The sequence below is a fragment of the Motacilla alba genome, chromosome 9, assembly GCF_015832195.1.
Source record: "Motacilla alba alba isolate MOTALB_02 chromosome 9, Motacilla_alba_V1.0_pri, whole genome shotgun sequence".
In the NCBI taxonomy this organism is placed as follows: Eukaryota; Metazoa; Chordata; class Aves; order Passeriformes; family Motacillidae; genus Motacilla; species Motacilla alba.
The window spans coordinates 11,211,193-11,236,583 of record NC_052024.1 but is presented as its reverse complement, the minus strand read 5'-3'; the positions used below and the strand labels follow the sequence as shown (position 1 = coordinate 11,236,583).

At 39.3% G+C, this 25,391-nt stretch overlaps 1 protein-coding gene across 7 annotated transcripts in view; it reads left to right on the top strand.

Moving 5' to 3' along the window:
* SLC9A9 (solute carrier family 9 member A9) overlaps positions 1 to 25,391 on the top strand; it is a 193,497-nt gene that overhangs the window by 157,088 nt on the left and 11,018 nt on the right. For 6 of the 7 annotated variants that reach the window (XM_038145311.1, XM_038145312.1, XM_038145310.1 and 3 more), the window contains one exon: positions 25,200 to 25,305. In XM_038145311.1, the coding sequence (XP_038001239.1) occupies positions 25,200 to 25,305 (106 nt within the window). Of the gene's footprint in view, positions 1 to 6,389; positions 14,447 to 25,199; positions 25,306 to 25,391 lie in introns of those variants that run through there. The other variant, XM_038145313.1, reaches the window with a different exon arrangement.

The window sequence follows — 25,391 nt, the reverse complement described above, 5'->3', positions numbered from 1 at the left end:
ACGAAGTCCTTACTTCCACTTGTTAAGAGGCTTCTGTTTTTCAGCAAGGTTTTCCTTCTTTTTATTTTGTTTTGAATTTTTCAGATGTAGAAGTTTTATTTTAACTTGGATAATAATGCATAAGCTCCCATTTTGACTATGGAGCCCCCTCACTATATTCTTTTTTAAAAGCCTTCCTGTGTTAGTTCCAGCTGAAGTATCAGAGGAATAGATCTCTTATCCCTCTCTGTACTTTCTGTCAAAACACTTGGAAGAAACCTTTTTGAGCCATTTCAGCTGGAATTAACAAGAGAAGACTGATTTCCTAAGGTATGCATTCCTTCTCCTGACAGTCAAGGAGACAGGCTGCTTTAGGAGAGAAATGACTTTTCTTGCATTCTTTTCCCCTTCTGATGCATGAACAATTCTCATTACCATTCATTTGAATTCTTGTTGCTTGCAGGGGTGGGTGTAAGTTCCTCAGCAATGAGCATTTTTTAGAGCTCCTGTGTGCAAAACTGTAACTATCAAACAATGCTCAAGACTAATTCTCATGAGCTACAATCTATCACAGTCAGGAGATTATTGGATTCCTGTGATTCTGTACCCTATGCCTTAAGACCTGCAGTTTTGATGGCTGCTGCTAGAGTGCACAAATTTCAGGGAAAGTAAAGTCTTCCAGAAAAAACAAACAAACAAACAAACAAACAAAAAACAGCACAGTAAATGATGAAGAGCTTGGAAGGTCAGGAGGTATAATGATTCCACAAAGAATTTCAGCTAGTCCCCTTAGACTGCACATCAACCACACTTGTAAAAGGCATGGCATCAGAGCACACAGGTGACTTTTCTGATCTGTTTTTAAAAAAACTACAGTGACATAAATTGTTGTGAAAACAGCATACAGGAAAAGTAAATAGCTGAATTACATGCATACAGGAAAAATATATAGCTGAATTACATGCAAAAATAGCACACATTCATTGCCATCTTGTATTAGCATCAATAAAAAAACAAACGGCCCAACAAAAGAGTAAATCCAAAATAAGCCCTTTGGAATGAATGGAATTGATATGACTCCTGACAGAACTTAGCTCTTGCTCCAAGTGCTAAACCCAGCACAGATGGAGTCAGTTACTCTGCCTTAGAATTGCTGTAACTGAGGGCAGAATTTTCCTTGGAGACTACTTCCAGTTGTTTCATTGGGGTGGTAAGAGTGATGTAAAATCTTCACCAAAAAGAAAAAAAATCAGTAAGATCCTGTCCTTTTGATCATCCTACATGGCTTTACTGGACTGATCTAAACTATGGATAGTCATCCATTATTTAATAACACCATCTGCATGGAAGAAACAAGACTTTGATCAGCCCCAATCTGTAAGTTAAAAGATCTCCATAAATCAACAGGTATTCTTTCATAGATTCATTACCTTTATTGGAATCATCCATTTTCTCAGTATTATCACAGCATTTTCAGACTTTAATGTTGCCTCATGACTGGTTTAAAGAGCTACACGCAGATTTCATTGTACGTATGCATGTAGTACATTTTTTTTAAGTTTCATAGATATTAAATGGCATGAATTAGATCTATGTGAAAACTTATGTGAAAACAACCCTTTTCATAAACATTAGTTAAGCCACATACAATATAGTACAATTCCAAACTGAGCCATTCAAAACCTCTCTATTTACTGTGGAAGGCAACTTCCATAATTACACACAAAGCCTCCCACCAGTGTAATTATCTCCACTCTTCCTCACTAGGACAAATCACAGTACTTTGAACTGATCCATAAGGGGAGAAATACAGGATCACATATTTAAACATAGCTCTCCTCCTCCAGCCTGAAAATTACAAGCCAGCAAACTTGCAATTCAGAAAAGCTCACTGAGGTATTTTCTCTAGTACCTGGAGAAATCTCCAAGGCAGAGAATTCTCTGCAAAGGATGCAGAAGGAAAAGGTTCTGCCCACTACTCCATTAACAAAATTGTGTCTTGGTAATCTGTGAAACTCTGAAGTAGCTGAATTTCTTCCCCACCCCAATCCCTAAGAGCACTGATTGTCCTCCATTTGAAAATCAGCACTTGGTTCCTGCGACACATTTTAGCTTATCTTTCATTTAGAGACTTTTTTTAAATGTTGCTCCTTACAATTCCAGCGCACATCTCTCGAGGTTTCTCATTCTTCAGTTAAATATACCCCAGCATGGCCACTGCTTAGCAAATTGTAAGCTCGAACACCAACAGGCTGCGACTAACAGCCAGTGGAAAAGGCAAATTGTTAACCTCGTGTGAATGGAAGCTTATTTCACGGTGCTCACAAGCACTTGATACTACCCCGTTAATGAAACTTCAGTCGCTCTTTATTCCTGACAGACGAGAACAAATCCCGTATCTCCCTAGATGTAATGGCTATGACAAGCCTTGCCTGTGTGCTCCCGGCAGCGCAGTGCCCGTCCCGACAGCTGAGGCAGCTCCCCGGGACCGATCCCTCAGAGCCGCGCAGCTCCCGGAGCCCCAGCGAGCTCGGAGCAGCAGCAGGAGCAGCCTGGGGAAGGAAGCTGCACCCAGGACATGCAGTGCAGGATAAGGGACAAATGAGAAGGATGAACTTGGGCATAACATAAACCAAACAACGTCCTGCCTCACGGAGCTGGCAGGTCCTCACACACTGGGGTAAGCTTTGTTGCCAGTCTTGGGAGGCAAGGATGGGCGAAAGATTACATGGTTTTTAAATTATTTTTTTTTTAATAAGATGCACAGCAATATCCTTCAGTGCTGAGGGCACAGAGGAACATCTGGGGAAGAGTAGAGCTCTGGCTCACCCAGTCCCTTTTCCACACTCTCTCAGCACAGCCCAGCCAAACCCCAGCAGCCTTGCCCAGGGCTGTGTCCCAGAGGCAGCACCACCCCTCTCCCCAGGCAGGGCTTTAGGCAGCCCCAGCTATTCCAGCTGCCATCGAACAGCTGGGCACTTACACCACTCACACCACATCACTCCCATGGTGGCTGACTCTGGTGATTCTTCAACACCACTGCCTAGAGTGAGCAAGTGGCATAATTTTTCCTTTTTAAGAAAATTAAAGTATGGATACATCAATTTTTTTTCTTTCAGCAATTTCTTGTTCTTCTTTACATCAGTGTTCCCCTAAAAACCAACTTTCCTTTTTCTGTGCTTTTTATTTCTATGGAAGTCCTATTTTGAATGCTGAAATCTCTCCCAAATACTTCAAATATTGGTCATGACTGGTTCCCACAGCATTGATTCTATGCCATGTGGCACCAGTAGATATCATCCACCCCTGAGCATGAATCACTTTCTGTAATGATTGGCATTTTCACCAATTAGCAATCCTTCCATGAGATGCACATGTCAAAACAGTATGCAAGTTTGTTTTCATGCTGCTGCTATATGTCTTAATTTGTTAATAGTGCTTGGACATAAAAAGCAAGAATATTGCCCAACTTCTATGATTTTTTTCTCCCCTTCAAAAATGGCTCTAATTTTAAGAGTCAAATTTCACAAAATACACTAAATATTTGAGAACTGCTGAATTAGAAACACCCTGAACTTTTGAGAAGAATCTTAAGGAAATTTCTACTTATGACAAATTTTAACATATGACAGAGATTTGCAAGATAAAGGACCTTGGACTTCTGTGCCCAGAATCTCAGCAGTTGTACTGTGTAACTTGCCAAAGATGCATGGAACATGATGAGCACCACTGAAGTCAAGTGAAGCTTTTTATCTCTCAATACACACAGATCTGGGCCTCTCTGAGCCCAGTTTTCAAACTAAAGGCCTTTAATGCATGTGTAAGAAAAGTCTGTCAGCACGAGTCTCAAATCACCCTACAATATTTATTCTTTCAAAAGCATGTAGGATATAAATATTCCTGTTCCCTTTTTGCAGCTGAATAAACCACACCACAGAGCCTTTAAGTACCAGATAATCATTTCTACAGATGCAGTAAATTGCCCCTGCAACTTTGCTTTTAAAGATGATTCACACTTTTTATAAGAATTTTTTTCCACTCCACAAGTAGTAGTTATGAAAGTACTTGCCAATAGAAAGGAAAAGTGTTCATGGTATGGAAGACAGTTGGGAGGAAAAAAAAAAACCTAGAATGTTTTAAACTGTTGGAAAGAAAGAAAACATTAACTTCATAGATCTCTATTTTGTTATTGTTCCAGCTCTTTTCAAAACTTTCTCATCAGATTTGCTGTCATGAGAGAAGCAAGACACAAAACTGGCCAGTGAGCATTTCTTATGCTATCAAGTGTGCTGCCTATAGGCAGCAAAAATAAATAGGTTGATATTTAGAGGAAATAATAGACTGAGAAGCAAGTTTATGAATTCTGCTTTTATGCACATGTTAAACAGTTGAAGAGAAGCAAAAGTAATACCATTTCTTTCATAAAGATGAGAGTGATGAAGAATGCCAGTTACACAATCTGCCACTCCATAAATGCAGAACTGGATGCTTCTATGTCTACAAACACATATGCTGCTCCATTGGAAAAAAAAAAAAAAAAAAAACAGGGATTTTTTGTAATCCAGAGTGGAAAAAAAACCAGTAGGGAAAAAAATGTAAGGAAATCAATTAACATAATAAAGTAGGCGGAAGAAAATATTAGTGGTATCAGAATAGGTGAAACATTTCCACTGACATCACTGAAGTCAGGATTCCACTGCACCTCTATACTGGATTGAAAGCTTTTCTCTTTGGATACTGACTCGCTGTGACAGTGAAGTACATTTTTAGTGACAACAAAAAGCAATTTTCTAGCAGAAGGGATTCTAAATAAAGGTCAAGTAAAACTGTACATAAGCTCGAGGTCAGGTTTAGTATGGCCTTTTGGACACAAAAATGAGGAATAGTTTCCTGTTTGCATCTAAAAAGTAAAAATTTTGGAAGAAGTCTTTCTTGACCTACTTATGTGTGGAAGCCTGATGACTTCAGAGTACTTCCTACTGGGAAAAAAAATTTAATAGCAGCTGTCCTTTCCAAACTGCACACACTTGCCAAAATTAAAAGATGTGTATTCTTATTTTCCTGCTCACCACAAACACAAAGTACATTTTAATATTCTACAAACACCTTACACTAACAAAAAATGTATAATTTCCCAGAAATCAATATGATTTCATTGGCTATTTGAAAATTCATGTTAGACTTTTCCCCTTTCCATGGATTACTGTACATTTTCTTCTCAATCTTACTTTCAAAGTAAGGGAGGAAAAATTATGTATATGTTCTCTAAGGGAACAATTCAGCTGGAATGCTGCAGCTGGAATGTCAGGCTTGGTCAGTCTTGGAAAATCCAGATGAGCACTTGTTGATACTCGAGAGGTGCTGTGCATTTCTTTCACTTCAGCTCTCACCAGGTTATTATTTTCTTTGCAGTAATCTAATTTGGGGGAAAACCCTTTAAAACACCACAGGTAGAGTAAGAAAGGGAGTAAAATGCACCTCCTTTCACTATTCAGATAAATAAAATATTAACTACTAACTGGTAACTTTTTGAACAAAGTGAAGCTTATGTAAAATGCTGATCTTTGAGAACCTGATTTATCTCACCACTGAGTCTTCATAGATTAACTAAATAGATCCAAGCCCTGGTTCATAATTTGCATCCCTAGATTTAGAAGAAATTCTGAAAAGTTTGGCACAGCCTTATATTCTGCTCCTATTAGTCTGCATTTTATGACATTTTCTCTGTTTTGCTATCTTTGAATCTCATCTCAAAAGCTCTATGTTTACAGTAGGCTGACATACTCATGTGACCTTCAGGTATCTTTATTGTATTCTAGATTTACTTCCCTTATCTTGAACTTCGTGGTGGAGCTCTGAATTTTATCTAATATCATGATGAGAATCCCAGAGCAATGTCTTCCCCATCTGCCCTTTCATTTGTCATATTTCTGTGAAGAGGCCAATACCATCTGCCAATCTAAAACAAGCCAGCCATATGAGGAGCAGCTGAGGTCACTTTTTATGTTCAGCCTGGAGAAGAGGGGATTGAGGGGACAGGGACACCTCACTGCAGTTACATCTTCCTCATGAGGGGAAGAGGAAAGGCAGGCTCTGATCTCTGCTCTGTGCTGCCCAGTGTCAGGATGGGGGGAATGGCCTGAAGCTGTGGCAGGGGAGGTTTAGGTTGGGCATTAGAAAAGGGTTCCTCACCCAGAGGGTGGTTGGGGACTGGAACAGGCTCTCCATGGAAGTGGTCACAGCACCTGGCAGAGCTCAGAAGTGTTTGGACAAGGTTCTCAGGCACAGGGTGTGACTCCTGGGGTGTCATGTGCAGGGCCAGGAGCTGGACTCAGAGATCCTGATGGGTCCCTTCCAACACAGAGTATTCTGTGATTTCTGTTATGCTGCCATCATCAATGTTGATTCAGTAACATTTATGTACCAGATCAAGAAGACTTTCTTGAAGACAGACTTTTTTTCTTTTAAGTTTCTCAAGCACACTGTGCCCTTGCACCACAGCACAATGATTGTCTGTACCTGCAGTGATATCTGCCATGTGAAGAAGAATTAAGTCCTGTTGCTTTGACAGGTGTGAAACACATCTCATGAACTTCAGAAGAGAGGACAGATAAGGAGTATCTTCACATATGAGGTATCAAGCAATTATTTTCCATTTTAAGCACTTTTTAAAATTAAGATGTAAAACCACTGTACTAATTTCTGTCCTGAGTAGAAGTATCTGAGAGTTCCTCATAGGAGAGATGGAATGTGTCTCAAATATCATTGAATTATATGATTAATGCATAATGCTAGATAAAATTTTTATACTGCCTAATGCACAAGCTGTTAAGTCCCTACTATTAAATCTGATGCCTGGTAGTAAATCCAAGCTAGAATGAAAAATAAAATAGATCTTTGTATTTACTCATACTGTAGTAACTGTCAAACAACATTAAGGATTTTTTTCTCACTGAAGAATATGCTTTCAGCAAAGCAGGAGATTAGTAAATATATTTCAGGTTACGAATGAAAAATATGTTTTGATTCAAGAGTAGAAACTTGAATGTTTCCTGGTGTTCCTTGGACAGATATCAAGCAAGGGCATCAGTTCTTGTGTTTCTAAAAGCTAGAATAAGTTAGAACTAATCCACAAAGCCAACATGAATTAAAAACAATACAAGACATTTGAAATGCAACACACAAACCTAATTCAATCATAACAACGTTCAGTTGACAGAGAAAAACAGAATGTAAAAACATCAAAAATGAATTTCAGGTTTAGTAATCACAAAGGTCAAACATATTTTTAAAGTATTTGTGGGTTTAGATACAAAAAAATCAGTGAAACACATTACTCCTCAGTTGCAATGTAGTATATTAAATGTAGAAATTTTGAATGCAATTCTGAATTTAAAAAAAAAAAAAAAAAAAGAGATGAGCTATTACCTGTGCATTTAAAAAGTGAGTTATGGGGAAAGAGAAAAGTGCCTGGAACAGAAGCCAGAAAAAGGCAAAAACTAGAAGGGAAAAGCTACATACAGGATGTTTGTTTTATCTGTTGATAAAATGCTGACCTGACCAGAGGAGCAGGGAAGGAAATTAGCCAGTCCTCCCCCTTGCCTGTGTGTTCCCACTGAAAGTCTCCAGTGCTACCAGCTCTCTCTGCTTTCCTGCTTTTCTCAGTAGCTTGATCCATTTAGGATATTGCCTTTCCACAGTCCTGGCTGCTGGGGAGCAGGCTCTCAACAGAGCAGGCAGACCTTTGGCTGGCGAAGGAATGCTCCCAGAAGACTTGTAAAGACAGAACATGTTGAGAGGACAGGTCCATGTATTTCTGATTAATTAGCAGAGCACTACTCCACTTGCCTAACGTTTTAAAGTGATACTAAGATGACTAAAAACATTCCTACAGCAGAACTACCTCACGTGGGCAAAATTGAGTTGTTAGGCTACTTTTTTTCCCCCCAAATACTCATTTAGCTGTGGGGGTTTGTCTGTATGTATTTGCTATGAACACCTTTCCTACTGACTCCAACAGCCTCTTTTCTTAGTATCCAGCTTCAAACACACAAAGGATAGGTCTACCTGGATACCAAAAAGAAAGAAGCAGTTAACACCTTGGGAAAGGGCCCACTTTATTACAAAATGCCATGCCCCACACACCTGGCTTTTTCCATACAGGAAATCCTTAGCGTGACTTGACAATAATCTTCTGGATAAGCATCTAAGCCTGCAGAAATCAGTGCACTCAGCACTGGACCATGCTGCATTTGAAGCAGAGAAGACCAAACCAAAGTTAAAGAATAACTGCCATTTTTGCACAGTAAATAGTCTTCTTGGCTAACTAATGTAAATAAAATTCCATAAAATAGTCTTCCATTTTGCAAGCAGATACCCTAAACAGATTTCCTGATTCTAATCATACTTAGATTTATTATGCTGTTTCTCACTTTTCTATTTCCTCTTTAGTCTGTCATCCAAGGGCATCAATTGCTTCTTGTTTTTTTAGTATATACTGACTTGATTTGCATAGACATGTAGCATGACATATTTCTTATATTATTGTCCTTCTCTGTATAAATAATTCTCTAAAATGGTTGCAGTGCTGAGCTAAAATAATATTTATATGCATTATGCTCCTGATATATTTAGGGCTGTAAGCTTCTTTCATAGAGCTATAGCATGATTCGTAGGATAAACCCAAAGGAACAAAACTTGGATTCAAGAACACACTTTCAGTGTGCCCAAGTAAAATTATACAAGGGCATGAGAAGCAGTATACCAGAATTCTATCATTTTCAGAAAAGGTGTCGAAAATAAGTTAGAAGCTTCCCAGCCTTTCAAAATGGTGATGGTTATCAATCTAAATGGCAGACATGCTACTCTCTATTTGTGAACAGTTTCCAGAAGCACCTGCATTCTGTGGTGGTAAATTCCTGGCCCAGATGTCTGTATTGCCACCAGCAGGCAAAGCCTTCAACCCAGCTCCAAGTGCTGCCATCCTGGAGCGTGCCTGAAGGCTGGCATCCCCTGCCTGTGCTGCCACTCTGCTCCTATTCTGTAGGTGTGCTCACAAGAGGACAAGACCCTTTGACGGTAGCTTTTCCCCATCCCAGCAGAGCTCACTGGCTCTTTAAGGTATAAAGAGCCACATTTTTGCATCACAGCATGAATCTCAATTTTTAGAAAACCCCTTCAGGTACAGAGTTCTCTTGGTTTCTCACAATAGAACAACTCTACCTTGTCTAAATGATTAAATAGTCCCTGAGGCAGAGAGATGAATGCACTGAATTCCTCTTTGCCTCATATGAGGAAAATTGAGGTTCTCATCTAAATAGGTAAATAGTACTACCACTACTATCACAGACAGGACTAGCAGAGGCTATCACAGAATGCCATGTAGCCCTCACTGTGGTACACCTTGCAACTCTGGATGAGGCAAAGTAAATGTGAAACAAGGCTTTGGAATGTGCTCTGTTCCCGTGGGCCAAGAGGTGTCTGGAGTTCTGGGAGGCAGCAGTGCTTTCCACAGAGAACATCTAACACGAGACTCTAGTTCAACACCCCAAGGCAGATCCACTGATGTGTCCCCCAGAGCAGAGAGCTAAACAGGGAGAGGTACTTTTGCTTCCCACCCTCTCTCAGCATCTCATTTTGATGTAGCTTCAGTAAATTTTCACTCCTCAGGACTCTAAACTCTCCTTATAACCAAGCCTTGTTATTATAGAACTCAAAGCTCACAAGTCCCACAGGCACTTTGGGGTCTGGCAGTTAGGTGATGCAGTACTGACTGTGACAACACCCAAATATCCCAAAGAATCAGTTTCACAAACAGATTTCCTAAGGACTTTATAGAACCTCAGCAGATGGAGCTCTTGAACGCCTGTGCACACTACATAGCACCTACACAAATGAGAAGGTCAGGGGCTTGCTGAGGAAACAGTTTATCAACAAGGACCATAGAACTGCACCCCCTGGCCTGTTATAACAAAACAATATCATAACTGCATGTAAGTGTTCATTACCTCTTCTACATTATTACATAACTACCACCATACTTGGTTCACTGCTGATTGCAAAAATTACTTACTTCCTTCTCTGTTTTTAAAAGAGGTGTCTGCAGCCCAGGCAGTGGCACAGGGTATTCCTGTTTCAGAACAAAGTCCTGCCCAGTCACACTGGCTAGACAGGATAAGGGGAAAGGGAAGCAATCCATCTTTGCAGGACTGTGTTGCAGGGGCTTGCTATTTTCATCTGGCAGTTTGGTTTATGTGGCTGCTGGTCTGTAATGTTACTTGTGAAATGTCTTTCTTCCCCTGTTCTCAGCATTACCCCATTAAGCAGGTGGAGAACTTCCACCCAATCTTTATTCAAAGTCACACTGGCTCCACAGAGATATTTTAAAACTGACTTAAAGTCAGGCAAAACCTTGAGTGGATGCCTTTAGTGCACTAGACACTCAATGTACCTAATTTATGATTGAATTACCTGCTTTAAGTTTCAGTGGTACAGCCCTGAATATAAATGTGCCCAAAGCTAACAAATTAAATAGCAAAACACAGCAAAAAGTCTGAGCATTCTAGCAGTTCTTTGGAGAGATGCCAAAGTTTAATAGCACAAACAGAATAAATAAACTCTATGAACAAATCAATTTTTCAAAGGTAACATCTGTTCTGCACTGGCTCCTGGTGTGAATAGATTCATCTGTGCACACATACAAGTGGGCTAATGGGATTCAGTGTGCTCCAATACCCATCAGCATGCTTTGTCTTCATCAAAAACTCTAATGTGGATGGGACTACAAGAGTTTTTCTGAAACAAGCCAAACAACTTATACCTATTTTGCAAACTGTTTCATATGAATCATTGCATGAATCCTGTAGAATCAAAACCTGAGGATGTTTACTCAGAACTGTAAACAGATAAAGGAGTCTGAAAATCTGTCTGAGAGAAACTGTTTTCCCCAGTACCAATTTTTGAATCTTGTGCATATGATAGATTCCTTAGACTTCCCAAACACCAAAACTGGGCTGTGCTAGAAGTCATGAGTCTGCTTTGCCTTATGCTATGCTTCACCAATTTCAACCAAATTTTCCATAGAGTGTGTGACACAACCTAGTTATATCAAATATAAAAGAGAAGGTGCATGAAACAAGCCGCAAAAAGGATCTTTTATCTTTGTTTTATGAGTTCTCTGAAGGAGCACAAATCAATGCTTTAGCTGGGTAGAAATTTGACTTACTATTACACTATGCATAAACACTGTTTAAATCTTAAAACTATTAAAATTAATCATGCCTTTACACAGCTCTATCATAAAGATTATAAGGAAAATGGTGGGTTTGGAGTGCTGAGTTCTTCCTCAATACTTCAAAATTGCATGTTGGTTTAGTTTCTTTTCTATAACTTTATAAACACCCTTTAATGCTTTCTTTTTGTTTTTTCCCCAGCATGATTTTCATCAAATTTTGCTCACAATGCAAAGTTATAGTGTCCTTGTAAACACAACCCTTGCTAGCAAATTAATTATTAATTATTGAGTTGTTAGTTTGAGGACAGATATCTGGACATGATGTTATTCTAACATCTCCTGGGAGCTGTGCAGTAGAGGGGAAGGAAGCTGTATCCTCCAAAACCTAGGAAAAGAAGCTGAGTAGAGTGGGTTAGAATCTTCCTTCATGTGTGATAGGACAGCCTCACCTTCCAGCAGCTGCTGCACCAACAGCATTGCTGCAGTGCAAGAGCAAAGCTGAAGAACCTGGCTGGTTCCTGCTCTCAGCTAACCTAACTCTCCTCCTTCCTGCCACTGCATCCCTCACTTTTCACAGGTGAAAGGCTCAGGTTCTGCCCAAGGCTTGGCAGAGGCTGTGCCCCCTGCAGCTGTCACAGAATGGGACATGCAGAGGGCAAGGAGGGAGGAAACGCCATTTGGCCATGGTGAGCAAATACCTAAGCTCTGACACCGCACTATTAAGGAATTTTCAATTTCAGCCCCAATAAGACTCAGATAAGCAGCTGTGATTGGCAGCAACATTAATTCAACTGTAGCCAGCTTCAGGATCAGATAATATTCAGCAGCAGAAAGAAAATTGCCACATTAATGCCCAAAAGTCAAAGCGAAACTCATTTTGAGGAAATCACTCCTGCACTGGGTAAAAGGATACTGCAAGAAAACAGAATGAGAACAAACAAACAAAAAAAAAACCCCAAATTGTTAAGTATTTCTTAGGGTTTGTGCTTTCACTTTTTCTAGTCTTAATTTTGATCGTTAATGGCAAGTAAGCACCATTTTAATTGTAAATTTCTTTTTATACTTAACATTTGGGGCGAGATATGACAGTGAATATGTGTATAAACATCATTATAGAAAACTCCTGCACAATATTAATAAAAAATCATCAGCTTATTTTTTTTATTATTACTCCTATGCTCTTTGTTCTCAGAGCAATCAGTAACAAACTATAGCCTCTGCTGTGCTCAACACTGCACAAAAACCAAAGTTTTCCCACACCCTACAGGATAGCAACCTGCAAGACATAATACCATACAGAGATACAGATAATTTCTTTCTATACCTCTCTCTATCACATAGTATATATTTTATATAATATTATAACACTTTAGGGAACTTAAACTAGTTAAAGCTTTTCTGAAGTACTTGTCTAAGAAAACTCAGTGGAAGTGAGAGGGAGAACACAAAGATCATGCTGTCTGGAAAACGTAATACGTAGATAACATGTGCTAAAATGGTGACAAACCATAGAGGTAGAAGGGCAATTCTTAATCCTGAGTAAGAGAGGAATGATGCAGTGGGAGTTATTTGTGAAAATTATGTCAAGCAGAAAACCCAGGGAAAAAGACAAGAAAGACTGAAAAGGAAGAAGAAACAAAAAGGGAGGACATACTGTGTACATGAACCCCCTGGGATTAAGAATGACAAATCATCACCAAGTCTCAAATTTAGGGCATAAGTCAACAACCCCTTAGCAGGATCTCACTCCTAGTAACAGCAGCACACCTAAAGGCTTTGCTCTTCTTCTAAAGCTGCAGTGTTTCAGCTCCAAAAGTTAGAAAATACCTTTACTATTTTCATTCAGCATCCAACGTACACAATGGTACAAACCAATGTTTATCCACAAAGGCTATTTTTTCCTTTAAAACTATTTTGCTCAGGTTTGAGTGATCAGTGCACATGCTGCTACTTTTTCTATCCACCTGCCCACTGAGGGCTTTGCTCACCTGCCAACTCTCCAGCCAAACATCAGGAGTCAGTACAATATGACAAGCTGATGAGCCTCCTCTCCTAACCCCTTCATCTAGCTTGCTTGACAGAGGGTCAGAATCTTCCAGCTGCAAAATTCATCCAATTATGTTGTTCCTTGTCCCTTGTTATCACCTCCCAACTCCTCCAAGTTCACACTAATTTTCATGGTATAAGCACAAATGCACATGTACAATAGTTTATCTTGGCATCTAAAAGACAAAGAACGTTAGGGCAGGTTTAGAACTGGAAAAGGGAAAAAAGTGAATCACAAATGTATTCCAAAACAATCATCCCTTGGTTACAAAAAAAACATATAAAATGGAAATGTTTATATGAGTTCAAATAGCTTTTAACTATCTGAACTCATATAAAGCATTGCACTGCCAATAAGAAAATCAAACTAATATTAGTACTGGCATTGCGTATTTGAATTTTCTGCCCTTTCCTAGGCTGCCCCATAATGTTATCTCACACACACAGAGGGATCAACCACGCCTTCACTGAAAGTCAAACCCTGCAGGTACAGCCCACGCAATATTGAGTAAACCAGAATGAGTTGATACAGGAGAGGCACAGATACTACCTGGGAGCTGGGACCTGCCAGTCTCAATTCCTCAAAGAAACTGCAGAGTATTTTCTGTACATTGCTGAAGCAAGGAGCAGAACGTGAAGTGGATGTAGCTCAGCAGGTTATGGCCAAAGATTGAATGAGTTCTCTCAGGTTCCTCAGTGACAGAACTGAGATGCAGGCGAATAAAACAACCTGACACACACAATCTCAAAACAGTGATAGGTCTGTTCTAAGTTCCATCTCATCTTGACACAAACACAGAAGCCTGATTTAACCATTCAGACAATGTTACTGCAGCCATAAAAGATAATCTGCTGTCATCTTTTCTTTCAGGTTAAAAAGTCTTCTGCTTGCCTCTCAATATGATGTTTTAAGAGTTTCTTTGTCAAAGCTGTGAGGTCAAAATAGTGCTCTGCTATTAAACCTTTCTGCATCTTAAATTCCTTCCACTTCATGTGTCACAGGCTCCTTTCAGTTTGCTCACCTGAGAAAGTTCACAGGACAATGCCTCAGTGCCCCAGAGTGACAGGAGAGGAAACCTGCACGTCTCGGGCACTTCTCATGTGTCAGAGTGCTTTACTGGAAGTGACAATCAGCGTGATACTGAGAAAAACAACTAGAAATAAGAAAATCAAGGAGGGAATGATACAAACAGGGCATAACATATTTTATAGTATAATATTTTTGATATTCACAAACACAGCAAAGGACAGCCATGCAACACCACCAGATTCAAAGCTCTCTGTTGCCAAGACTTGGGCCTGAGGCACACCCCTCATGCTCTCTCTTCCCTTTCTAAATGTCCTTTCTAAGATGACCCAAGCTGGCTAAACAGGAAATTAATTTCTTATCTGTCTTCAAGTGCATACTATTCCCTTTTGTCTCTCCCAAATAATAATGTCCCGTGAGGCAGCATACCTTATGTGCCTTACTTAAAACTACATATATAGATTTGATTTGCTACTTCAACCTTGTCCAGCCAAACAGTTCTTATCAAAGACAGATACTGGTCTAATCTGACACAATTGGCTTTTTTTAAAAACACATTGCATTTTATCCAATTTTCCATGTAACTCCACGTCCTTGAACTACCCTTTTCCTTCAAAAGCGGTTCAAAGACTTTGTTTAGTACTGAGGTCAGACATTCATAGCCATCCTCAATCCAAAATATTTACAAATCTCTGTCCTTGACTACTATTATAAGTCAGACAAAGCTGTATTAAATGTGATGGTCAAATTTTTTTCAGCTGAAAAATCAGCTTTCAACTGAATGAAAAAGCCCTTGGAAAAAATTTAACTTTTCATTGAACTGTCTGGCATCTAAACCCAGAGTTATTTTCTACTGAGAAATCAAAGATATTTCTACTATAAATTATAATTTAATGTCTTGCAGAAATTTAGTTCAAATCCCTCACTGATCAGCTTCCCTGAGAGTGGACCAAGAACTACTATGAAAGAATCTGGAACAAAAAAAAAGTGACTAGAGTGAAATCTGAGTGGCAAACAGTTTTGGTATCCACTCTGGATTAGGAGTTAGCACAGGACGTGTCAAAGATGGAAAAGAAAAACAGTGATCGCAATAAATGTGTTTCTTAACCAAATCATGTTCATGGAATAGCTACACCTGCTCATGCACAATATTGCTGGCTTTTGTATTATGAGCAGCTCATGACTGAAAACCTAACAAGTGACCTCTCCCTCTGAAAAAAAACACAGAATGAGAAAACCTCATGCTCATTTATGCTATGCTGTACTTTTCCCCACCTCTATCGCAGCCTGTATTTGTGTCAAGGGCAGCACCAGTGTGTGTCTGTGTGCAGTGCTCTGGCAATCCCCACAAGGGACTGATGCCAACCACACAAATCACTTTTCACACTTGCAAAAATCTGTCTTGTTCCCACCCACGTCCTCCCCCGTGTTTCTCCAGTTTTGCCCATCACATCTCACTGTCCCCACTCACAGCTTGCCAGCATTCACAGGCTCACAGGAAAGCCTCAGGCCTTCTCAAGACAACTGTCCTGCTCCAAACTAGTGCAGGGACAGGAGCAGGGAGATGAGCCATCCTGGCTGGAGATGTGGCATTTGCTTTTCCTATTTCTGATTTATATTTGATCACTGCTGATCAAAAGGAAGTTTGATCTCTTAATATGTATCCTCTGTTCTGTTATTTTAATCTGGCGCTGTTCATAAAGTATTCTGGTTTATCTATTCAGCATTTTAAACTAATATTAGAATAAATACCTCATATTTCTTTCCATGTTCACTAACTTATTTTATTCTTAGATATGTGCCATAATTAATTATCCTCATTTGTTCTTTGCACTAGAATTTCCACACCTCTTAGGGAACATTAGTTTGTGAGAGCTTTCTAGTGGGTCTTTCTCTGTATTAAAATATCCTTACAAGAGCAAAGATCTGGCTTGCCAGAAGGATGCTTTCTTTGGATCACAGCAGAACCTATTCCTGGGCAATGTGTCTTCGCATCTTCAACACTGAGTCCTCCTCTTCTAAATGTGCTTTCTTTACAAACCTATTAGAGAGTTCCAACTTCATCCAACTAGCTAATGGTGCCTATAACATGGGTACACACTGGAAAAAGATGCTGGAGAATCTGAACACAGTCCTTGGACCAATCTGCTCACAGAGCAGAGATTTTCAGAGGATAGATTCACCTCAACACACTTGGTATTAGCAAGACTTCACAAAGGTTGCTCTGCTCTCAGCAGCTCAGTTCAGTACAGGGATAGGTAAGGACTGCTTATTTTAAGCCAGTCCCAGCACTTCTTACTCATTACCAATCTGGCCAGAGGTACAACATGCTACTGAGTAAAATACACTTCTGCAAAATGCTAAACCATGTCCTGGTTTTGCCACACAGCTTTTGAATCTACTTCCATATCTGGAATGAGCATGGTTTCTCACAATCACACAAAAAGCAATGCTGTATTTCCATGACTACACTGTAGGTTATGCAGGGGCTGTCAGCTCGCTCAAGGTTTCACCCAGCACAGCTCATGTTGGGATCCTGCTTTTACATTCCATAGGGACACACACGGCCCTGATTACAAGCTCTGTTTGTACACTCATACTGGGCTAAGAGAGTAGCACTCCAGTCTATCCTCACCACTGTACACCAAACAGTCTCCAAAAAGCTTTTTCAGAATTTTCATTTTCCTTGGATCTACTGTTCCCTTCTGACATGCCACCAGTCTCGTGTTTTATTCTTTATACCAGTCTTCTGACAAAGAAAGAGATTCTATTTTCTTTATACAGATTTTCTTTTCTAAAATATATAGTGAATGAACACTAGTTTCTATTTTTTTTAGAATCTTTACAAAAACAAGAAAGTATCAGAATAAAAGAGAGCCTTCTTCCACAGTTGCTGCTTGTCCTTCTACTAAATTCTGCAAGAAAGGTTCTTCACAGGATTTTTCTCATGAGGGACTGTATTTTCCTTTCACGTACCTTTGAAACTCTGAGAGCATTCTTTGACTCGTGGCAATTCAGAAGCTGGAGATTTCTCAAAAACCCTCTCCACAGATCTGTGAACTATTTTAACTATTCTTGTGCTGCTATATCTCATGTATTTGATTAAATATCTCATCTGACTTCTTGAAAAAATGCCAAATAATTATTCTTCTATTGGAACATAAGTTTAGTGCATTGGCTTTAGCTTTCCATCTGCATCACCAGAGGCCTGCAGCAGGACTATTAGTCCAGCTGTTTCTCACAAAGTTCTAGCAGCCATTTTCTTGCCTTGCTTTAACTGCAGTATTCCAGTTTGAGCAGAATGCTGCCCATTGGTTTGGAAATTCTTGCTCACATTATTCTCTTGTTACCCTGTACTTCCATCATCCTCCTGGTCCCAGGATTCTCTTACAGGGTAGAGACACTACAACCCCTGCTATCCTCAGGAGCTGTCTTGGTGCAGATTCATTTTACCTGACATAAATTATTGATGAAAGGTGTCTGAAAGCTTTCACTTTATTTGAATGAGACCTTCTCTGTTCTCCTCTGTGATATTGAAGTAATTTACTTGATCAAAAACAATTTGTACTTCACTGCATTTAATTTTTAAGGTTTATTCTCCCTGCAATTCTGCAAATGATTAGATTTGTGGTGCCACTGGTATTAAATTGTCATTAGCAAGGGGTGTAACCACTGCCAGTCCACATTCTTCACACATCTGCTTTCTGGAATATGTCTCTGCCAGATGGTGATGCCAAGGACAATCTCATGAAACAATCTTCCACACAGAGTGCAGAAACCCCTACTAACTTGCCTGTGCTTCTAAATTAGTTCCCTCTGCCAGCACCAAGGTTCAAGTGTTTTACACAAAAGCTGCGCTTCAAGTGAAGAGCTTCAAAGTGATCTCACCTGAGGCAGCTGGCACCAGCGACTTCCTAAGGCTTTAAGGGTCTGTGCACAGCCAGGCCACAACAGAGTTCATCCTTTCTAATGCAATAATTTATCTTACTCATACCAATGGTATCTCCAGTTCTGTAGTTATGTTAAATGTACCATATGCAGAAATTCCTTTTCTACAGGAAAATAAACCCTATTGCCAAGCTACAGGCAGAGCAGTTTTGGAATGTCCTGAGAAATTGCTACGCCTTAAAACATGCTAGGAAATCCTTTTAAGTTTTCTGAGGTCAAATTTCTTTTTATGAATCTCGTGTTCACTCAGGTTCTCACTAGCTAAACATTTTTGAAGTTTTTGCTGGGTTTGGTGCCATACTTATTACACAGGAATTTATATGCTTTTTATGTTTCTTTTTCTTCTAGATGTATTTAATGTAGTGTTTTCCAATTATGAAAATGGATGGCTTTTATACACTCCTAGTTTTCTTGGTATGGAGGACATTGTGTTTGATTTCTTATATTTTGCCTTAGGAATTCTATATTCTCATGTTCTGAAGTGAGATTCATTTTACCAAGTTTTAGATACTTAATTATTAAGCATCTACATCTAATTGAATTGTTTAGACTGTTTTACAGTCAAGAAAGGGAAAAACTCATCCTAATATCAGTTCATTCCAAGTATGACTGCTTCAGTGCTGGAGTTAATGGTCTTGGATTTGGCCATTTCTCTTTGCTGAAGAAAAAGTAAGACTGGCAGGTTAGATGTCTGCCTGATATCCCGCTGAAAGGTGTTTGAAAATAGGGGATACCAATGATACCAACTTAAAATCACACACATTTTTCAGAGAAGTCCCATGCGTGTCCTGAACACTGATGTGATTCGTTCAGCAGCCTTGCCTATTCACTGTGTGTAGCTGACTCCTGCATCTCTGGTGGTGCTGTTTAGGTGGTTATAAGTTTTTTGGTATCTTTCATTTGTTTGGGGTTTTGATTTTTGTGGTAGGGGTGGTAGTGCTTGTTTTGTTTGGGGAGGGTTGGGAGGCAGTTGTGAGGGGTGGTTGCTGGTTTTTTTGTCAGATGAAGAGTCATTTTCTTGTTACTATACAATTGATGGCAGAGAAAGTTTTTTTTCCTACTCTTTATCTGCCTCACGTAGCCTGCATTTTCCAAACTTCTTTCTAATGTTAATTTGTCTCTTCATATATTCTTTTTTAATCTTATATGAGTATTCTTCCATCCTTTACATGCTTTATCCTCCATTTTCCAGAGTAGCTGCATTACCACTCATCAGTTACATAAGCAGGTTTCCATTTAGGTCTCTGATTTTTACTTACGTGGAGGCGTAATATTCAGGATATAATAGACTTCAAATAACTTGAGTAAGATGTCTCTGTTTTCTGCTCTGCCTCAGGGAGCTATCAACTAGGACTGTGGTCTGCAAATACCCCAGACATTTTACTCAGCACACATAAGAGAACAAGCCACTTCTCAGTCTGCAGCTACTTATATATCAAAAGATGTGACTAAGATCAGTTCCACTAACTTCCTCCATTATGCCCACATCTCTGCAATGCTTCCAGTTTCAAAGTTAAAAACAGCAAATTTTTAGCCCTATCCTGCAAAAAAGCCAGAGTTAATTCTTAGGGTCCGACATTATATCTGGATCTGGAATTTAAGTCAGACAGAATTTCCCATAAATACACATTGAACCAGATCTCATTAATACTGATTTTCATTACTCTCCCTTCTTTCAGACATGAGAAAGATAAAGACAGAAAGAACAAATCTTTAAAAAAAAAGAGACCAGATGATTTGATTTTGCAGAGCTACAGTGTTATTCCTTTTATCCTGAATTGTTTGGCATTTTAAGTTACAACAGCAGTAGACTTACAAATTTTTTAAACCAATCCTTGAAAAGATTAAAAAAGTTACAAAGAACTAGAACAGAATTTGCTAGTAACAGCTTTAAGTTCAAATTAAATACAGTTTATACCAGATTTAGTGATTCCTCCTCAGCTTTTTTCACAGTGCAGATTAGATTATCTTTACACGTTAAATCACCATAGATCTCACAGGTTTTTCAAACACACATCTGTTATTCAAACAATTATATCTAACAACTACATCTAACCATTACCCAGTTTTTCAACCAGTCTATACTGATAACTCCCCATCCTCTACAAATTCCATGGTACACAAGAGCATGTAGAGCATCCTCTCTTACAAGAGCCAGGAGGAGAGCTTCCTCCAAAACCCCTCTCCTCCTCTGGGGCATTTTAATCTGCTGTACATGCACTGCAGAACTGGGGATGTCTCGTGCCTCCCCAGCTCAGTCATGCACACCAGCTGTGCTCTACAGCACCCCAATAATCTCAGTCAGCTGTTAGCAGGAGGCAGCCACGTGCACAGCTCAGCCAGAAAAAAGTTCCATGGTTTGCCTGCACCCAGTCAAACACTACCAAAATGGAAATTCTTCCTCTTTAGGCTAACACGAAATTTATACCAAATCATCCTTAAAAAAAAAAACCACACACACAAACTGAACTCTAACAAAGAGCAAAATGTGAGGTCTCCTTATTACAAAAAACAGATTGAAAAAATAGAAGTGACATCTTTACTTTCATACGTTTCTTAATTATATTGCTTCATAAACACAACAAAAAGTAATATCAAAAACTCATAAGCCTCCAAAATATTCACAAAAAGGACACTAAAACAAAAAGCTGCAAAGTTCAAGAAATCTTAAAAACATTGCACAAAGGATGAATTTGGGGAGTGGTGACATTAACTTCTACAGATTCATGCCTGGAGCAGAAATATAGCACCTAGCAGCAGAATACCAAACAACATAAGCAACAATTGTGCACTTACAGCAGTCTGATATAAGAAAACAGCCTCTGAAAAATTGTTCTATGTCATTTTGAACAGTATCACAAGAATTCCTATACTTTGTGGCCTTTTAATAGTAAATAAGGTGTGAGCATATGTTCCTTTGAGGAGCATGGGCTTGCCTTTAGTTACAGAGCCCCCATTATGTGATGAGGGAAAAGGCAAACCACCTTTGGGGCCAAATGCAGGCCTTTACAGAGCTGCCACGTGTATTCCCACCTGGGACCACAGCTGCTGCTTTGTTGAGGGGGTGGGTGGGGTGTTTGAATTTCTGTGCTGTTGTGGTTGGTTTATTGAGGGGCAGGTGTCCCCTCCAGCAAGTTATTTCTCTCTTACTGTGATATTTTTCATAGCAGAGCTAGGATTAGGACTGGGCTAGGATTTTGCTCCTCCAACAAAAGGGAAGTGAACTCTGAAGTCCAAATCTAAACAGCCACAACATTTCTGCCAGAATATCTTTCTCTATTTGAACGTGCTAATCCTATTTTATCAAAAAGATAGTGATTTTTGCCAACATCCTCAAAAGCTGACAGAACACGTCAATTAAACAAAGTGTGGTCACAGAAATTTTTAGGTTCTGATTGTTCATCCTAATCTTAAGCCATCTTTTCTTTACATCTTCAGTTTTTCTGTATGATGGAAAACATAAACCTTCTGCAGTATGGCTGATGGCAGTAGTATTTCTCCTCAGATTTACCTGGGACTTCTCACTTTAAAATGTTCTTTTAGGTTACCTGTAACATTGTGAAGCACGAGCTACACAAGAAGATTTCAATAATGGATATTTGTTTCAGACAATGTTAAAAAAAAAAATCACAATTCCACGGTTTGATTCATGATAAATCTTCATGAGATTATTTTTTAACACATTGCACTTAGAGCAAAGAGGACATCAGATCAGTCAAACTCAGAATAGACAGAAGCTGAACCAGGACCCAGGAAACAGATTTAGATATTGAGCCTGGTTTCAGTGAGACAGAAAGGGAGAAGAACTGTGCCTGGCAAGACTGAAACTGCCTGGGCAGTTTCAAACAAACAGCAATGAGGCAAACCAGGGTAAACATTTCTGGGTATGTGAACTGAGTGTGGAAGCTGGGAGATCAATGGGGAAATGAGTATTTGATTATAAAACACAGGGTATGGTAACATTCCTGCATCACATATGGATTAAAATCCTCTGCACGTGCCTATACTGGCACCCTTAATTCAGTTTCACAACTCAGGAGTGGCCACCTTTCCAATATTAATATCATTCTTTGAGACAGGCAGCTGTGTGGCACAGCTGTGCAGGTGGGCTGTGTGCCCAGGGAGGGCTGGAGTGCAAAGCAGCTCTGCCCTGCTGTCTTCTCCCCATCCCTGAACAGGGCAGGCACAAATTTGGTCTGACTGTAATTTTCCAGTTATGCCAAGAGGTTTGCACTTCATTTTTTCCAAATTTTTAAAGCAGCCTTAGTGCGATATCTACCTTTTTCTATTACACTATTTAAATTACATCTCCCTGGAGATGCAACCAGAGTAGCTGGAGTGTGATAAGGCTTCTTGCCAGCCTTAAAATGCTGTAGGACCCACATCCGATATGCTTTTGAAATGCCAGCACTGCACACAGATTTTTCTTCCTCTTTTATGCTGCCCTAAACAATGTGATTATGTCTGTAATACTATAAAGCAACTGTGTCAACTATAAAGAGGAAATATTAATGGCATAGGTTATTAAAACAATGAAAAATAGGCCAGTGCAATTCAAGTTCCTTGAGTGGGCTGAATAATAACTAGTTAAATAAGGAACAAAGATAAATAATTTATTACAGAATCAACACAACAAGCACAAGAAAATTGCATTCACTTTAAACTGGGTCTCAAGAGGCTTCAGAGCAGAAGCACGGACAGCACACAATGAATGTGTCAGAGCAAATGCAAAATGAAGGGGATTTAGAGAACCTGTTGCAAAATGGAGTAATCATTCAACTTCAGAATACCCACATACATAAATGCCAGCCAGTGAAACACACCAGACAAAAGTTTATGCTAAAAGCAGTAGTGGCTCAAGGGACTGAAGGTCCCTGTGGTGGCTGGGTGGATTGCTTCAGCACACAGCCCCTTCCACTCTGTGTGGTCAAGGCTTCGTGCTAGCATGGGGAAAACCAGGACTCATTTTTACAGTGGGATGAATGCTCATTAGGAAATCATAAGACTGCTTACAAGTAAGGCCTAGCTCAGACATCATCGGATTAAGAAAGGTAGAGTAATACTCATCTTCAATTACTTATTCTGGAAAAGAATGAAAGGACAGAGCAGACAGAACTCAGTATAATCAAATGCAACTTCCTTTACAAGCCTGTATTTTTTACACTCAGTCTGACAACTCAGTTCAAACAATTCAGGTTGTTTGTAATAACAAAGCAAATATTTCCAAAGATTAAAAACCTAGAATGAGGCTTGTATTTCCATTTTTGGCCTTTTAATTAGGTTTTTCTGAAGTGCTGAAAACAGAGCAACTCTAATTAATGGCTTTCATACTTTGCTTTTTAATAGTAGCTCTTAACAGCCTAGCAGTTTGGAGGTTTCAGATAAAATTGGGAATGGATCAGAAAAGATCTTTTGGCTTGATTTTACTCTAACAGAAGTGAGACAAATCTAAACTTTCCCTATGCAATGAAATCTCATGAGATTCTCACCTTGATCATGGTTCTGATAAGACTTTAAATTAAGATCTTACCATCTTTTTTGAAGTAGACTCAATTAATTTTTCACACAAACTCAGTATATGACCTTGGTAGAATAAATCACCCAGTCTTCTGACTTAATTTTTAAAAATAAATAGAAAGCAGCTTAACTTTTAAAAATAAAAGCAAAATGTGCACATAAAAACACCACTATAGAACAATTTCCATGTCTGTAGCATATAGGACAAATTATTTAGTCTTTCAATTTTTAACTGAGATCAGAAGCATATTTTACATCTCTTCAGGATAAAGAATTTGTGTTTTGTGTATTAAGCAGTGATACCATAAACAGCCAACAAGGAAAGAAAATGTGTCACTGGTGTGGATGGGCCCAAGACTCGGTGTTCCTTCCTCAGTACTTCTTCAATATTGCTGCAGAACCTGAATCCCTACTGTCACATTTGTTCCTTTCCTGTTTAAGGAGGCAGGGAGAAAGATTGGGGAAGATGGCAAAAGCAAGAAAGCAAGAGAAGGAGCAGGGGAGAGAAAGTGGGATGACAATCAATAAAGTAAATTTTCCCTAGCAGCAAAAATAGCTGACAGATCTGCTTCCCAAAGAACACTGAAAATTACTTTGCGAGTAAAAGTGGCAGAGAAGAAATGGCAGAGAAGATAAGGCAACTTGAAGGACTCATGGGAGAGCTGCTATTGACAGACATGCAGATGATGTAATTGCTCAAGATGAGCAGGTTTTTCTTTTATCTCAAAAAAAGCACTTCTGGATAAAAAGATTGGAAAGGCAGGTATGAGACAATAGCATAAAGCCTGTTCCTAACTTAGACAGTTTTGTGTAGAGAAGAGTGGATATACGAAGTGGAAAAGAAATGCATTGAATGCTGAAGATTAGGTATTACAGAGAACAACTTACTTACACTCCCAGTGATAAAGAAATTTAATATTTGATGAAATATGCTGTCTGTTGAAGAAAAATATTGATTTTACAAAAGGCTAAAGATATGTGTTTAAGAAAACATTTGCTACTGTTCTCATATAAAGTAGCTGATAGAATGGCATCTTAAATTGTCCTGTTTTCTTTTCCGTGTCTCGCTCCAAGTGTGATTTCTTATGAAATTTGATCAGGAGACAATCTAGTATACACTTCCTGTGTTTCAGCTCCTGCTGCATTATGTATGCCATGACATTCCCTTCAGCCATTCTGATACCCTTTCAAGACAGGTTTTGAGCATCAAATGGTTTGGGTTTTAGGGGAGTTTTCAGGTTGTTTTTTTTCCTCATTACTTAAAAACATTCAACAAGACTGATGACAGGTGAATGTATGCAGTACTGGGGGAGGTGGGGGTGATAAAGAGATAGTATTTCCATTTAGTTAGATGATTTTTTGTGCTTTAAAATGAAATTTCTTCGTGTAATACAGCAGCATATTGCCACCAGTATGTCTATTGCAAATATCCTTTAACAAACCTCACAGATATCTAAAGCCTCTCCTAACCCACACTGGGCCACCTCTCACATCAACATTGCCTGAATGGTGCAACCCTGTGGCCAGGCTTCTGACCAGCCCCAGGGCATATGGGGTAAGTACCCAGCTCGGTTCATTGTCTTCAAGGTGTCGGCCAAAACCTGCCACTTCAGATTGAACACTTCAGTACAGTCCCTTGTC